The 16,422-nt window shown below is 42.3% G+C and overlaps 1 protein-coding gene across 4 annotated transcripts; it reads right to left on the bottom strand.

The window, feature by feature from the left end:
- Positions 1 to 71: 71 nt before the first annotated feature.
- On the bottom strand, positions 72 to 15,753 carry LOC108162807 (embryonic polarity protein dorsal). 4 transcript variants are annotated; one of them, XM_017297717.2, is made up of 10 exons: positions 15,537 to 15,747; positions 14,459 to 14,529; positions 6,374 to 6,769; positions 6,129 to 6,307; positions 5,675 to 6,069; positions 5,534 to 5,612; positions 2,907 to 3,014; positions 1,373 to 1,435; positions 689 to 1,302; positions 72 to 603 (listed from the first exon to the last, which is right to left on the bottom strand). In XM_017297717.2, exons 3-10 carry the CDS (start codon positions 6,748 to 6,750, stop codon positions 286 to 288), a joined length of 2,133 nt encoding a protein of 710 aa, XP_017153206.1. In that variant the 5' UTR covers positions 6,751 to 6,769; positions 14,459 to 14,529; positions 15,537 to 15,747; the 3' UTR covers positions 72 to 285. The 4 variants fall into 4 exon arrangements, with proteins under 4 accessions (XP_017153206.1, XP_033248563.1, XP_033248564.1 ...); XM_033392672.1 differs by lacking the exons at positions 72 to 603; positions 689 to 1,302; positions 1,373 to 1,435; positions 2,907 to 3,014 and having other exon boundaries at positions 3,021 to 5,612; positions 15,537 to 15,753; XM_033392673.1 differs by lacking the exons at positions 72 to 603; positions 689 to 1,302; positions 1,373 to 1,435; ... (1 more) ...; positions 14,459 to 14,529; positions 15,537 to 15,747 and adding an exon at positions 13,065 to 13,301 and having other exon boundaries at positions 3,021 to 5,612.
- Positions 15,754 to 16,422: the final 669 nt, after the last annotated feature.

Genomic DNA, 16,422 nt, shown 5'->3' with positions numbered 1-16,422 from the left:
CAGTCTATTGCAAGAAACCTTTAGAAAGCTTTCCATACATTTTGTTAAAATAAGTTAAGACCATTTTGAAATGCTATTCATACTTCTAAAACGATTGATTTATTCATATTTAAAAGAACACTAAACCTACAAAAAAACACACATTTTACAATTTTCATTTAAAATTAATTACTAAAAACACTAAAACAATCAATTTCATGACGACCAGGTCGATAAGGGTTAATGCTTAATTATTTTCCTCCTCCTCTGCTTCTTTATTTATTTGTTTATTGGTTCTTTAAGGTATTACGTAGATATCGATAGGTTGGATATTTGCAGATCTTCCGAATTGAGGCGCAGTATCTGCTGATCCTCTGAATTGATGCGAACCAATTGCTCGCTGTCGAAGCTGAGTAGATTACTGATCGTTGGACCATTATCCGGTTGGTTGCTCGCATTTGTGTTATTGTTATTGGTGTTGTTGCTGTTATTATTGGTATTGTTGTTGTTGGGGTTGTTGTTGTTGTTGGATCCGTTATCATACTGATGCATGGACGGGGCATGTTGCTGCTGGTGCTGTTGCAACTGCTGTTGCTGCTGCTGGTGGAGTGTGTGCTGATTGTGCTGGAGACAAAGACATCAAGTTAAATGATTAAAGATATAGCTGACATCGTAATAGGATCAAAGTCGTATTCTAATGATAACTCACCAAATGATTTGTGGTCAAATTCCATTGAAGGCTGCCGCCTGGTCCCGCTCCGCCACCGACACCGCCACCGCCCGATGTCAGGAGGTTGTGCATCGTGAAGGGATTGTTGAGATTGCTAAGGTTGTTGCTGTTGTTGTTGTTGGTGTTGTTGGTGTTGGTGGCGGGTGCTACAGCTGCCGCCGCTGCTGCTGCTGCAGCCACAGACGCCGCCGAGAACTTGCTCTCCCAGTGGCTGCTGCCAGTGTTGCCAAAGGGATTGCCATGGAATTGCATAGCCTGTTGTTGCTGCTGTTGTTGTTGCTGCTGCTGCTGCTGATGTTGCTGCTGCTGTTGCTGCTGTGCCAGGACCTGCTGCGTAAAGGGATTGTAGCTGTTGCCCAACTCTGTTGCACCATATTGTTGCTGCTGTTGCGGCTGCTGCTGGTGTTGCTGCTGCTGCTGCTGTGGGTGGTTGGGCGACATCATCTGCTGCTGTCCATTGGTGGGCGTGGCAGCTAGATTATAGGGCGAGGGCGTGCTGTTGTGATTGTAATTGCTCGACGGCGACAGTGGCTGTGGCGAAGGCGTCAACTCTGGCGGCGCCCGATATAAGCCAAAGGGCTGCGGTGAGGTATCTGCAGATGACAACGATTATAAATATACTGCATCCGGTAAACCATCCGGAGGGAAGGTAATCTCACTCACCTCTCGGTTCCGTTTTGATGGGCGGTATGTTCTGTGCATTCCAACAGTTCATGTTGTTCTGTCCTAAATAGGGCAGATACAAAAATAATAGTAGGCATTACAAAACACTAAATAAATAACAAATTTAAATAAAACAGCCAAGCCGAAAAATAAAATTAGTTAAAAAAGCCATAAAAGAAGCACAATATGAACTGAAGAAAATCTTTGCAAAAGTGTACCAAAAATATTATTAAATTTTAAACCACAAAAACCAAGCAGTTAATTAATTTTCTTTAAGTTAAAACAGCATCGGCAAAAGAAGTCTACCCCAACTTTAGTGAGAATTTTAAGGTCATATTGTATAAAAATATGGTGAAAAATCAAGCCCCTTGCCGATGGCTTTTTATCCAATGAAAACAACAAGGTGGGGGGGAAGAGGGTCTAAGAATATTAATTAAAGGTCTATACAAAATAAATTATTAAAGCCACAAGCAGGTTCAAATTAAACTTCAATCAAGAGGGAAATTACAGAGAAAATGTATACAACAATGTCACAAATTCTTACGTTTATCCTAAGTACACAACAAAAAATGTATAAACATTAAATTTGTTAAAAAAAAACAAGCTTAAAACAAGGTTAGGCCCAGGGTTAAAGAAAGAATATCTATCATGCAATAAACTTTTATATCGAACTTTAACAAAACTCAAAACAACATTTTTCAAGAGGCACTCGGAAACTGCAGATAAAAACTTACTCAGAGGAAAAAAAGGAACTTCGTTGCCAAACCCGGAAAACCCTGAGCAAAACTTACTTCATTCTAGAAACAAAACCTTTTCAGTGCAAATGAAATCCAATTTTTAAAGTATTCGAACAGTATTCGCTTTAACATTTTATAGTTTTTTGTTTTCTGTTTTATTAAACTAAAATATTTTATATAAAATATTTGTTTTTCCATTTCATTATATATAAAAATATCAAATTGTATCTTTCGCATGTAAACGAGTAGAAAAGCGACAAAAGGTTTTTTGTTTTTTTTTTAGTTGATTTCAAATCAATAATTTCTGTAACCACAGCATCAATTGTAGGTATTGCTATAATTTTGACTAGATTTATATATCAATATATCAAATATATATAGTAGGTATCTCTCATATCGTTTAGTGTTTCGTGTGTGTGTCTGAGTGCGTTGAATGAGTGCTTTCTAATATTTTCTAATAGTCTATTCGAGTAATACATCATCAGAGAAGATGAATCGTTAAGTTAAGTCTTTGGTATACCGAAAACAAGTATCAAATATACGAATATCATATAATACATCATATATTCGATTAGGTAGGATCAGTTTGTGATGTCTGGACATCTCAAGACAAAGTTATTTCCAATCAAATTGGAAATTCGATTCGATTCCAACACACAGTAAAAAACCACTTCCCTTAAAAGGCATAGACAGAGACAACCAGCACCACGAAAAAGGAAAGGGAGACAGGACCCAACACCAGAATGTTTGGTAGGTAGAAGGAGGACAGGACAGAGAGTCTACAAGTAACAACTTACTGCCATCCTGATGATCGTTCTGTAATTGCTGCTTCTGCTGCTGCTGCAGCAGCAGGTGCATGGGATCACCGCCAGTCTTCTGACGTTTCCGCCTCAGGTGTGCTGGATCTACAAAAACAAAATATACACAAAGGTTGCAGTTGCTGTTGTTGCGGTTTAGGATACAGGATATACGATATACGATATCCGATTCCTGGGAAATCATCGAGAGATTTCGCTTAAATTGCAGGTCTCTCTCTTGAGACCTTGGACAATAACAAATCATTTTCACCCAGCACAAAATAAATGTTTCTCTCTGGGTCTGTAGGCGGCTGTATCGCTTACAAAATACGAGTATTCCCCCTTAGATAGTTGGGGGGGGGGATACTTTTAGCACAATTATCAAATCTAAAACAAATACAAAATTTGGAGGACCTCTGTGCCGAAAGATACTTTCAGCCGCCCTCCGACAATTGGACAAATGGACATTTTATGGGTCTGGTCGGGGTGTTTTTTTCCTTAAATATTCCCCATGGAGAGATGAGGGAGCCATGTGTTCCTCCTCTTCAGCTTGGGGCTTATTTCTTTGAAAAATTTGAATCCCCGTTGGGGTTTAATTTCCCCGATCGTTAGATTAGTCGTTGGATTTCCTTCCTTCGTATTCCTAAAAAAAATATAACAAATTCCCTCCTGGATTAAGGATTCTTCCTAGTTCAGGCCATTGGCCGCCGCCAGGCGTTTGGCGACCTGCTCAGGCGTGAGGATCTCCCCAGCATCGACGGGGGCATAGTAGGCGGAGGTCTCATCGAACTCGCTGGCCGCCGCCAGGGGTGGCACACTCGTGTACAGGGCAAAGTGCTCCGCCTCTGTCAAGTCCAGGTTGGGATCCAGCTGAACGTTGAAATGACCCTCGATGGAGCTGACCAAATTGTGGAGGCTCTGGCGGTCGGCAATGGCCACCAGCTCCATGCCGCCCTCGAGAATGGGGATCTCGGCCAGCTGCAGGGCCGAGGCAGTGCGTCTATCCAATGCACCGCCCACCGTTATGGTGCTGGATTGGGAGTAGGCCTCCATGGGCGAGTGGTGCGGCAGGCTGTTGGCGCTGTCGCCCTTCAGAGGTATGTGCACCACATCGGCGTTGAGATAGGCCGGCCGCTTGCACGACGCACTGCTCACACTCCTGCCCACGGGCTTTCCCAGCTTCAGGGGCTTCTTGGCCCCTCCCGTCTTGACCGGACTGGACTTGTTGGACGTCTGCGCGGGAGCCACCGCACTCTTCGATGATCTCAGCGAAGCTCTCATCGGATCGTGCATGCTGAAGTGCCCAATGCTGGGCTCCCGGCTGTTGGTCTTCGAGTCCAGGTGGGAGCAGCTGTCGGCTGGGGTTTGGGCTAGGTCAGGCTTGCTCTTGCGCCGCGAGAAGAGTTTCGAGAAGAAGCCGGGCTTTTTCTGACGGGGCAGGGTGTTGAAATTGGGATTCTTGGGCGTCGGAGCTGGCGGCAGGCGCTTGGTGGGCGGCAGGGAATCCGCTGGCGCTGGCGCTGCCGCTGGCTTGGTGTTGGCCTCGATGGAACGGTTCTCCGCATTGCTGTCCTGTTTCCGTATCCTCTTGGGTGGCAGCGGCGGCAGCTTCTCCTCCTCCGGAGCTGTCACGTGCACGGGCAACGGTGTTGTGGTGGTGGTGGCAACTGGAATCGGAGGCACCGGCCTGTGGGTTGATGTGAGTGACTGCGAATTGATCTCCACGGGATCGTAATGCTGATGGGCATCTTCCGGGGCACACTGTGACATGGGCGGTGTGGGCGGCATGATATCGTCCATGGGTATGAGCACGGGATTCTTGAAGGCAATCTGCAGACTCGTGTAGGTGGCGGCATCATCGAAGCTATCCTCCACCTGCATGGGCGGATGGCCGCGGTCCAACTCCTGCTCCAGGCCACTGCCAGAAAGCTCGTTCTGCAGCGTGTTGTTGTAGGTGTCTCGCTGCACCTTGTAGTCCGTGTAGATCTCATCCAGCTCGGCCACCTGCTCGAGCAGCTCGTTAAGGGTCTTGTCCTCGTCTGTGGTCTGCAGCTGCGCCTCGATGGCCGAGTCGAGGACATCGCCCTCCACTTGTGTGGGGCTCGGCTCGTGGGGCTGCTGTTCGATCTCGTTCGACTTCATCCATTCGGTGATCTTGTCGTTGGCTGTCAGGGGCCGTGGCTCGAGGCGCTGTCCCAGTTCCAGTTGCTCCAGCTCCCGCACCTTCTCGTCAATGATCGTATCGATCTCCTTCTCCTGCTCCGAGCGAAGACGTTCAGCCTCGGCATCGGCTTCGGCATCGGCATTGGCATCTGCTGCCTCCATATCCTGAGGAACTTGATCTGCCACAGTTTGATATGCCACGGGATCTGCCACAGGAGATGCCACAGGAGATGCCACAGGAGATGCCGAAGGATCTGCCTCCTCCTCCTTCTCAATTATAATCTGATCTGGAACAGACACCTCTAGAGCCGACTGCTGTACCTCCTCCAACTTGGGTGTATCCAAATCAATGACCTCAATCGTGGGCGCCTCTCGCTTGGCATCCAACGTGAGGATCTGCTGAAAGAGATCTTCGTCCGGCTTCCGCTTGAGGTGCCGGTGAAGGTTCCAGAAAGTGTGTTTACCTGAATCCAATGGCACGTACTCGAAGGGCAACGACTCGCTGGTGACTCCATCCGATGGACGACGTAGCTGAATGAAGACCTGCGAAATCGAAGTTGAGAATTTAGTTGGGAATTCCTCAAAGAGCGACAGGATGGACATACCTTGGCTGGTTCTGTGATGTCCAGCGTATGATATCGGGGCGTCTTAAAGGTAATGGCAGTCTGCTTGTGCACATCCGTGTGCTGAAAATCACCGAAAGCCTCCCACACACTCTGTCCGTTCTTCTCCTCGAAGAACCGCACCGAGATGTCCTCCTTGGCCACCTTCTCGCAGAGCAGGATGATCTGGGTGTTGCCCAGCACAGTGGCCGAGCAGCTGCACAGCCGACAGATGACCAGATCGGACATGGCCTTCTTGTCGAAGATCGGCTCGGAGACGACCGGTGGCAGGGGCGAGGTGAAGCGTCCCTTCTGTTCGCTCTCCATAAATACTTGAAAACACAATCGGACCGAGTTCAAATCGATGCTCGAGGGCTGGAAACGATGCGAGAAACCCGCTGTAAAGGCAGAAAGAAGTATTATAGAGAGAGATACTTAGAAGATATCTGTATCTTACTCTTAAAAGGATCGACGCGTATCTCCTCGCGGGCCTTGAGGGCCGCCTCGATGTCCTTCTTCTTGACGCACTGAATACCCAGATTGCTAAACACGGCCCGCATGGTTTCGCTGTTGATCTCCAGCGTGCAGACGCCCTTCTTGCAGCCCTCTTTGCCCACCAGATTGTGCGGATGGGGACTGTGGAAAGAAAGAGGCCACAAATGAATATCCACAGATCAGGCATAGAACTCCCATTGCACTCACCGATAGGGTGTGTCCTTGGTCACGCAGGAGACGACAACTACGGCTCGTCCCTTGTAGCCGACAATCTCGATGGTTGGGTACGTCTTGTTCTCCGGCGTGGAATTCACGCCGGGAATCGAACCTGCCGAACGACCCTCGCACTCGTATCGGAATCTCAGGGCCTTGCCCGCCGGCTGCTCCGTAATCTTGACGTACGGTTTCTTTCGCACGTTCTTCGTGGACTGTGACAATTGTTGTTGTTGTTGTTGTTGTTGTTGTTGCTGCTGCTGCTGCTGTTGTTGCTGCTGCGGCAGTCCGTTGTAGTTGAGACTCTGTTGCCCATCGACCGCCGGACCACCAGGGCCGGCAGCGGCAACATTGTTCTGGTTGGGAAACATTTTGTGGCCAAAATATTAACTGGAAAAAGAAAAGGGAGAAATAAATTAGTTATAGAATTGATATATCTTTTCTTAAATTTATAATAAATAAAAAAATAAATTTGTTCATTTTTTATGTAGTTTGTGCTTCAAGTTTTCTCCTCTAAGAACATATAATAATTATTTTATATGTAAAAACTAATCAAATATGCTTATATAAATAATAACTTATATATGAAGGAAATATGAACATTTAAGGAAATACGATGCTTACTCCTTCTATCTGTATTTTTACTTTTTGTGAATGTTAATCTCTGAAGATTAAATATTTAAGACTCATTAAGGATTGGTTTTCATGTACCCTGCTTGGCATATACATATGATTCTTTTAAATGCTGTGCCGATTTCATTCCGTAGACAGACCTTTTTCTGCCTTCAAGAATTATTTGTTAAGGAAAATGAAACGGCACGTCTGCCAGACACCGCCAGACGATGACGATATTAACCAAAAATAATCACTTGTTCAAGTTGTTGTACCTTTTCGCTAGTTATATGTAGCTACAGGAGGTATACTCCTATGTAGCCGTTCCTATATCTAGATATGACACCAACTATGACGAACCGCACCGTAAAGCGTCTGGCATGGAACTGAATATCTGAAAGAACTCTCTTCTGCCCGAGAGATAGACAACTGCCGAAAAGATACAGACACTCGCATTATCCGACCAGCGGATGGGCGGTGGGCGGTGTGTGTGTGTGGGCGTTTGTGTACAATATTCCGACAATATTAATTGCACTATTTGGGGGTCATTAAATGTTGTATTTGTTGTATATTTCTTCGTTCGAGTTCTGCTGCAGACTGCAGTGGGATGTACACGTGTGCGTGTGTTCATGTGTGTGTGTTTTCCTTTTGGCCGGGTACGTGTACGAGCACGGGTCCGGTCTGGTCCGGCCACAGCGCTCCGGGTGCGCTGTTTAAAAATAACATTTTGCGTAACGCGTAACGCGACTGCGGCCACAAAGCGACAAAATCCACCATCCTCCCAGAGAGAGAGAGAGAGGATGAATATGCCTCTACTCTATATATCAGGTAGAAGTATATATACATATATGTACATATAGTCTGTATATAGATCGCCTCGCGGATCGCGGACTGGCCTCCTCGAAGCTTGGAGCTTTTCTTTTGGCAAGAGTTTGGTCCGTTCCAAACAAAACACACATTTTTATCAATGATGGGCTGGGATGGGGGCATTGTCAACGCTGCTTCTAGTGATCATTCCGATATACAGATAATATATAGTGGGACTATACATACATATGTATAGAAAGTAGCTGCTGTATGACCTCAGAGTTTTCTCTCTGCTGCTCTGCTTCTCTGTTCATGTCTAGACATTGGTCTGGTCTGCCATCGCTAGAAGACGTCAATGGCTGACAAAACTAATGCCCGTCCATCCGTGCATTGGTCTGATCTGCTCTGATCTGACCTAAACCGAACCCATGGGGTAGAAAAAAACAAACCGAAGAAATTACTGATGAAAACGTGTGCCAATTTGTGATTGATTTTCTGTAGCGGATGTATTTCTTTCCCAATCATCGTATACAAAAGAGTTTTTTAACATGACTCGAATTCATTGGATTTCTGTTATACATTGGATGTCACACATCCAGTTATATTGCATGTATTGCTCATAAACCTATTGATTTTTATATATTTATAAACTGAATAATCGTGCTTCTTGTGCAGGAAAAGTGAACTGATAAATTTCAGACTCAAACTGCCACTGAATCTGGTAGTTAATCAGCACTTCATTTTGAATTCATTTTTTAGGGTAAATGAACTCCGGATGAATGCAACACATGAAACATTCAGTCATTCAGAGTACATCTTCACCATAAAATACTGTCGTATCTTGTATATATGTACCATACAATATGAAAGGTGACTCATTTGTCGTTTCTTAAAAGTAATCCCTGCACAGATTGCACATAATATGCCTCATTGCATTAAGCATAACACAGACCTAGAGATTAAGCCCTAGAATCATGCATTATTTGGTGTTTTCTCCGAATGAGTTGTACCAAGAATTTTACGGACATTGACGTGCTGCAAAGGCTGCACCATCAAGTGGTCCAAAACGACTCCAAAGGGAGTCCAGGGACCCTGGATCCACTGCCTCGAGGTTGAAGATTATTAACAGAATTCAAACCAAAGTATCGCTATTAAGTATTTACTAAATAACAACAAAATTTCTAGACCCATCAAATAGGCATATATATGTACGTTATGTGCATACATATAATCATTCCCTCCTGAAAGAACTATCTCTAATTTAGTTCAGCATTATCTACATCTATATGTACATGTGTTTTCCCCTAAAAGAATTCGATTTTCCGATCATATTTTCCGCAGCTGTCAAATGCTTTTTGTGCGTCAATTAGAGCATTTCGGAATATAAATCATGCCCGAACCTACCAACTGTCCCGTAGAGAGGACACCAGTCATAATTAAATGGGGAAAAGTCTCTCCTTTGAACTGGCAAAAAACTAAACAAACAAAAAAGCACCACGTGCTGTCAGTAATCCATATATTGTGAAATGGTCGCGAAAAGAATAAATTCGATTCAAAATTTCGCATATTGCACAAAAGATTAAAGCAGAGATTACGTCACGAAACTATTTGCATTTTGAAAAGCGATTTTGAAAAGCCAATTGGATTGAAGCCAACAAATGTAATGTGTATATATAAAATAAATAAGATCTAGTTAAAGTACGAATACTACATATATGATCATTTCGAAGATAAATCAATCACCTTTCACTTATCACGGCCAAACAGCAAAATTTGCTTGCCAAAGGGTCTTAAAAAACACGGGTCTAAAACCACGCACCGAGATATCGATTCGGAGTTTTCTTTAGAGTATAATATCTTACAGCTTTAACAGATATCTATAATTTATATTTAAAGCATTATTTCACTGGTTCGCACACACAGAGTTTAAGGTTTTTGTTCGCACAGAGAGTGTCTCTCTATATCTCTATATACTTTCTGTATATATAATATCTATAATGAGAAATATTTCTTTAGTTGACCGAAAAAACACACACGCCACACACAGAGCAAACGCGTCTTGAGTACTTGCCTAATGTCTGAACACTGAACACTGAACCGAGCAAAATGATTTTCGAGAGAAAAAAAAGAACACACACCACACACAGAATTCTTTATGCACGCCTGCCTCTGACAAGCAAAAGTTTTGTCGTCTTCGGCGTTGTCGTCGTAGAGGAGAAGCTTTCTGCTATTTTTATTTTCCTTAATTTGTTAAAAATTTATACATATAGTATTATGCGATGGGATGTGAATATTCTGTTGTGTCGTGTATTTATTGCTGCCGCTTTCAAGGAATTTTCATTTGTCGTCTCGCGGCAGTTGTCCCAATTTTTGGTCAGGGAAATATACTCATATGTATATACCACGGATGAAAATGAAATGAAAACTTAATTACCGATGTCAATAAACTTTGGATTCAGCTGGCAAACTGGGTAAACAGTTTAATCAATGGATAGATTGAAAGCGATTGAAAGCAGTAATCTGATTAGTGATAATGGTATAACACGTTTTACAACTCAAGGCCACAATGGCGTTTATGGAGAGAATAAGCCGTCAATATCGAGAGCAAAAAAAGTAAAGTAAATGATTCACCAACCAAATACTATACTTATTTTAGGAGAATAAAATGATTGGTGATTTGGTGACCGCAAACGTATATGAAATGCAACAGAAATGGTGACCCCAAGCGGGAGACCACAATCTGAGGATAATTTAAACGCCTAAATACATTGCTCTCTATATGCATGCAATATCTAACATCCCATCAAATCTGAGTCACATTTCGTTAAAAGGAAATTGCACAAATGCGTCTAATCTAAGAAAAAAGATGCAAAGGTATCTGAGAATTACCATAAAATGCATCAACAGGGAGGCGCAACTGTTTGTTTTATTTTGTTTGTATTGACAATAAACAATTTATTCAAGTACATCCAGACCCACATCTGCATATATTATATATACCTAGGTATATATCGTATGCATCAGGCATATGGCTTGGCTTTAAGGTATATTGGCATTTCCGTTTCAATAGCCATGAAAAAATAAAACAAAAAACCCAAAGGCACTTGTTTGGCGCCAGTTTCTTGAAAGCTCTCTGACGATTTCGAAAGAATATAATAATTAGATTTATGCTGGGGGAATGGGAAACACAAATCCATATATCCTATAGGGTACGGTACGTATGCCAAAATGAACTGTGCAGATTTTTAATAAACAAAATATTGCGGGTTGAGTCTTTCCAAGAAACACCATGAGTCACAGAAAAAATCTATATGGGATCTACTAGGGGATATATGTACTAGAATAATATGGAAATATGTCAGGAATTCGCTCGTGTGCCACTCACTCGTGTGGGCGAAATCATTCACCAAATGCGTGACTATTCCCCCCACGGGAAAAGGCACGACAGGAATAGGTCAGTTACCCCCTAGGACTTCGGGGAAAACTCAAATCGATTTCTAGATCCACCGCCAGAGGGCTCTGGTGACAATTATATGGGCAAATACATATATATTTGTAATATAAATTCTATACACAATTTATGATCGAAACCATATAGAGATTAGATTATTATGCCCGTTAGCAGGTAAGCAAATGCGCTACCGTTTAGACCCATCAGATATGGCCAGCAAAGCGTATCGCTCAGACAGATAATGCCGAGATGGAGAGGCGTATAAATACCCACCGAAAACACGGCTCGATGATAACAGGCGGGAGATTGCGAATATATAAATAGAATAGAATACATTGCAATACCCCTTTAGTAGCGATGATAGCGTGATGAATATTTAATGGATTGATAAAGCCTCCTCCTCGTAGAACTCACGCTCCCATCACTCTATCTGCCGCGAATGCCACCTGATAAATTGTTACTAAACAAAAACTAAGCGCGTATGGATTTCGCAACCATAAAATTGATTAATAAAAGAATGTTTCCCTCCACCGGCCAGCAGAGCCGGACACTCGATCGTTTTTTGGCAAAAAGTGGAAAAGTAAATAAACAAAATCAAATAAAAACATTTCGTTTCGATCATTTAATATGCTAATTTTATGCAATTTTAATACTACACAAATAAAAGGTTCTTCTGGCGCCAGCACTACAAATTAAGATTAAGATCAACATCAAAGTAGAAGCAGCAGCTGCAAAAATTCCTCAACTCTTAGGCCGCCCCTGAAAACGAGTTACCAAATCTTCCAGACGGGCCAAAAAGACACAGCCAGACACAGACAGACACAAAATGTTGTTTAACGATTGTTGGTGTCAAGCAATTTACAGCTCGAATAAAAATAAATAACTGTTATGCTGACAAATCGATGGAACTAGTTCCGAATCGAGGAATCTACGAATCTACGAATATAAGAGGCCGGTTTACACATTTACTATAGTATATAGGAAGAGATTCACGAATATTTATGGAGAATTTAAATATTAAATCGTTAGGATTAGTTTCAATTGTTCTGTTTCTAGTGGTTTTTTATACACGAATACAATTACAATTTTGCACTTGAAGACTAGACATAGGAATAAAGACCTCATATAAGTCTATTCACTACAATTAACTACTAATAAAAGACTATGATAATAAAATTTAAGGGATATAGGGAATAAGCGAGGAAAAAGAAAGAACAGAATAGTTTTACAAGTTTGACAATTTTATATACCAGTAAATATTACAAGCAATAATATAAACAGATATTTCCGGCAATAATTTAGAGGCAGAACTCTGGTCTATAGGTTGGTCTATACATTAGAGGGATCGGCAAATAGAAATTATCCATCCCATCACTTCGCAATTATAATGTTCTGATCACACTTTGATAGGATATTTCACTCTTCCATCCACAAGCACTACAGATTTACTAACAATAGAAATAGAATTCCTAGTGACGGATAATTTGCAGAACTAGGGCCTTACCCACGACCTCCGCCGCACTGTATCAATAATTACGGGATTAGCATACGGGGAAACTACCATTGAAATGGGAAGGGGAATGGGCAGCATCATCTATTGACTTCGCCTTAGATCTGTAAGCACTCACAATCAACGTACACTCGAGCTTTGAATATCGTAGATGACATTGCTAAAAAATAAACGCCTGTGGTTTTCTCTGATGTTTTTCACTCGTTTTCAGCACTTTGGTTATGAGTCAGCAAAGCAGCCGGTTTCCATTTGCAGTTTTAAAAATTATACTGAATTAGCTGAAAGCCTCTCCACTCCATAATTACCTGTAAATTAAGCCAAGGACCAGTACCAGTTAACACATGATGAAAGATTTATTTTTTTTTTTCCACACACGACTCACACGACAACAATTTTTGTGGCCAGTTTTTTCGAAGAAATATTATTTAATATAAAGTTGTGATTTGGACTCGGTTCTTCTTAATCGAGAAAACACAACGAAACGTAACGAAAGGGAAATAATACCGTAAGCTGTTAGCCGTCAGCACAACCGCAAACGCATCGAGTCGATCTTAGAATGAAGCAATTGAAAAACCTCTCGGTTCTGTTCTGCTGTTGGACTTGCCGGAAAAACAAATGCAAGTCTAAGGCAGAGAGAGACCGTCGCCCGAAGCAGTGTAGAGTAGTGGAAGGAGGGAGGAAGAGGCGAACCGAACTCAACTGAACTGAACTGTGCTGAAAGCGAATTGACAAAAAAGCTTTCCCCCCACCACCCACCGCCACACACACACACATGCACTTGCACATTCATGTGCTCGTAAGAAACTTTCGTTTGTGGCAGCCAGCGCTGGCAGAGGGCAGAGGGAAGAGACAGGTGGAAGCAGCAGAGCGACTGCGCTGCCATATACACAGGTGTTTTGGTTATTGTTTCGGTTTATCGTTTGTATTAACGGTAGAATATTTAATGCGCAGAAGGGGGCTGCAGTTGTAGTGCAGAGGGAGAGAGAGGGCCACCCCGAAAGCTTTTGGAGTTACACTGCAAAAGGAATTTCAACGAACAATCGTTTTGAGGAATTTCTATGCCTATGCAATTCCACAATCCTGATCCCATTAGGTTCGGTTCTGTTCGCTTGGAAGAGAACAGAAACACGCACATAAATTTCGAAGCAGCTGGTTGTTTTGTTACGATTACACATTCAAAGGTAAATGGGAACATATGAATGTAAAATATATAGTGAAACTCACGAGATTTCCTGTTTATTTACCTACCTTTGTACATATTTTTGTAAGCTCATAACAACATTTGAATAAAGACCATAGAAAATGTTATCATTAAGTTATGGCAAAAAGGAATTTGACTACCAATTTCTGCCTCGTTTTTTTTTTTTTAATTTTTTACCATCTGTACACAACAGTGTTTTTGTTTTCAATGTTTGCTTATTTGTATCGTGGATGGATGGATATATGGATCTACCTTTGCAATGTAATGGAACAGTATCCATATCATAAGGTTTAAATAAATATTTTGAAATTATACATAGTTGTAGACAAATTCAAGGAACCATTCAAGCTGACAAAATAGCTGATAGATAGCCCATAGCTTAATTCTCTACCAAGAAACATGTTAATAATCAATCCCATTAGGATTTCCCCAGAGCAAGTTATCTAATCTTTAGACTTGGATGGGGCGTGGGGCGTGGAGCGTGGTGCGGGGACTCACCTGAATCAAGGAGTGAGCTGACAACGTGTTATAGGCATTGATCACTCGAGTGGATTACAGATGAGAAGCACCTGAAAATTAACGCGAACTATTTAATACACTTGTATGTATGTTAGATGTAGATTTTTCCTTATACACTTATTTATTTATTTATTTTGCTTTATATATTTAGTTGTCCGCCATGCCTTCATAAGTGCCGTTATGTAAATTAGTTAAATGTTAAATAAGCCATTTATTTATGGTTAACAAAAATTACTTTTAATGTTAATACACAGAAACACACAAACACACACACGGACACAGGAACAGGCACAGTCACAGCAACTATTACAGAAACCGGTTTGCATATTATTTATATAGATAAATAATCTTTTTTTTCTGATTTTTTTTATAATTTTTGCGCGAAAAACGAGCACGAGAACAGAGTGCGATAATATCAAAAGAAATATCCAGAGAGACAGAGAGAGAACAGAAACTACAGCAAAAGCCAAGACGAAAGCGAGAGCAGCCAAACGTGAGAGAGACAGACAGACAGACAGAGAGAGAGAGAGAGAGAGAGAGAGAGATCGATCGGTCGCTCTTCTGGCGCAATTTTATAATGACGTCTATTTCTTCTAGGGAATTCCGGGCTTTATGCTTATGCGATCATCATCAGCTTTGTTTTTGTTTTTAAACAGTGGCGGCGGATTTAATTTTCTTAATTTGTTGCTCTCCTACCCACCCCGCCATACGTATGTCGCGTCTCTCTCTCTCTCTCTCTCTCTCTCTATCTCTTCAGCTTTAACTTTGTTTTATTATGGTAATACTGGGGACACAAACAACGACGACAAATTGTCGATGTGCGTCGTGTAATCTAATCGGTAAAGCGTTCAATTTTAATCGAAATTATCAATACGTGTGCCGTTAAAAAAGGCTTTTGGAGGCTTTTGTCATGCACTCGTTCAAAGAGTGGCGCTGGTTGGTTGCTTTTGCTTTTGCTTTTGCCAGCAAGTGAAACTTGCTTTGCTCAACTCAATTATACATTTCATGCATCTTTTTTGTGTTGTCAGTACTTCTCATTTTATTTTTATCTACAAACTTTGTTCAACACTCTGGGCACAGGTTTTTTTTCTGGTATTTTAACTGTCGCAAGACAGACAGTCTGATAGAGAGAGAGCTTTAAGCACGCGCGCGATACTCTCTTCGACCAAAAGCGTTATATGGCAAGACACAAAAACGAGCACAGAGTTAGTAACGCTACAGATCCACACACGCACAACCGATCACGACGGCAGCGAATTGAAGACTCAAGACTGGCGGCAAAGAAAACAAAACTTTCAATACCGTAGACACACACACGCCATTAAAAATACCGCAAAACTCGACAAAAGCTTTCGGGCTTGATTGGGAGGGAGTTGGTTGTTGTCAAAGCACAAACAAACACAAAGATCAAACTTTTAAGCTGTCTCAAGAGAGGAGGGATCTAAGTCTGGAGCGGGAGAGTGATAGCGAGAGAATGTGGCGTCACGAAAAAGATCTGAAGCAGCTGTGCTGAGTCACGTAGCTGAATGCAAAAGCAAAACAATAAACGGCCTTTGTGGGGGCAGCAGGCAAAGTCTTGGCGCAGCACCAGCAGCCTAGCGAACACAAATTTTTCCCAGTGTAGCGCGACTGTGACTCATCCTCGCGGAAAAGCTTTTCCTGCGTTTTATGAATGAAAAGCGAGTATCTGTGTGTTTGACTCAGCCCCGAATCGTCCCTTGGGAGAGGCCTGATTCAGCGTCGGATTCCTGGAAAAAGGATACATTATCCTGCGCCGGCATTTGTTGTGGCATAAATTTTTCAGCTCCCATAGAGCCCCCAAAGTGACTCACTTGGTCCGTGTTCAGCATGCCACTGCTCTAGCCGGAGCAGCTTTCACTTTCCGGACGAACTCTGGCATTCGGGATGCCAATTTCCATGGAATTTGATAAGTTGCTGATTCA

The sequence above is a fragment of the Drosophila miranda genome, chromosome 4, assembly GCF_003369915.1.
Source record: "Drosophila miranda strain MSH22 chromosome 4, D.miranda_PacBio2.1, whole genome shotgun sequence".
Classification (NCBI taxonomy): Eukaryota; Metazoa; Arthropoda; class Insecta; order Diptera; family Drosophilidae; genus Drosophila; species Drosophila miranda.
Note: the sequence above shows the minus strand (reverse complement) of the source record. Positions and strands in the feature narration are given on the sequence as shown.

Bases quoted from the DNA above. Each gene is read 5' to 3' on its own strand.
- LOC108162807 (XM_033392672.1), bottom strand. From the start codon at position 6,750: ATGTTTCCCAACCAGAACAATGTTGCCGCTGCCGGCCCTGGTGGTCCG. The intron at 6,070-6,128 runs GTAAGATACAGA...CTGCCTTTACAG, and splicing joins ACGCGTCGATCCTTTTAAGA to CGGGTTTCTCGCATCGTTTC. The intron at 5,613-5,674 runs GTATGTCCATCC...TCGATTTCGCAG, and splicing joins ACATCACAGAACCAGCCAAG to GTCTTCATTCAGCTACGTCG.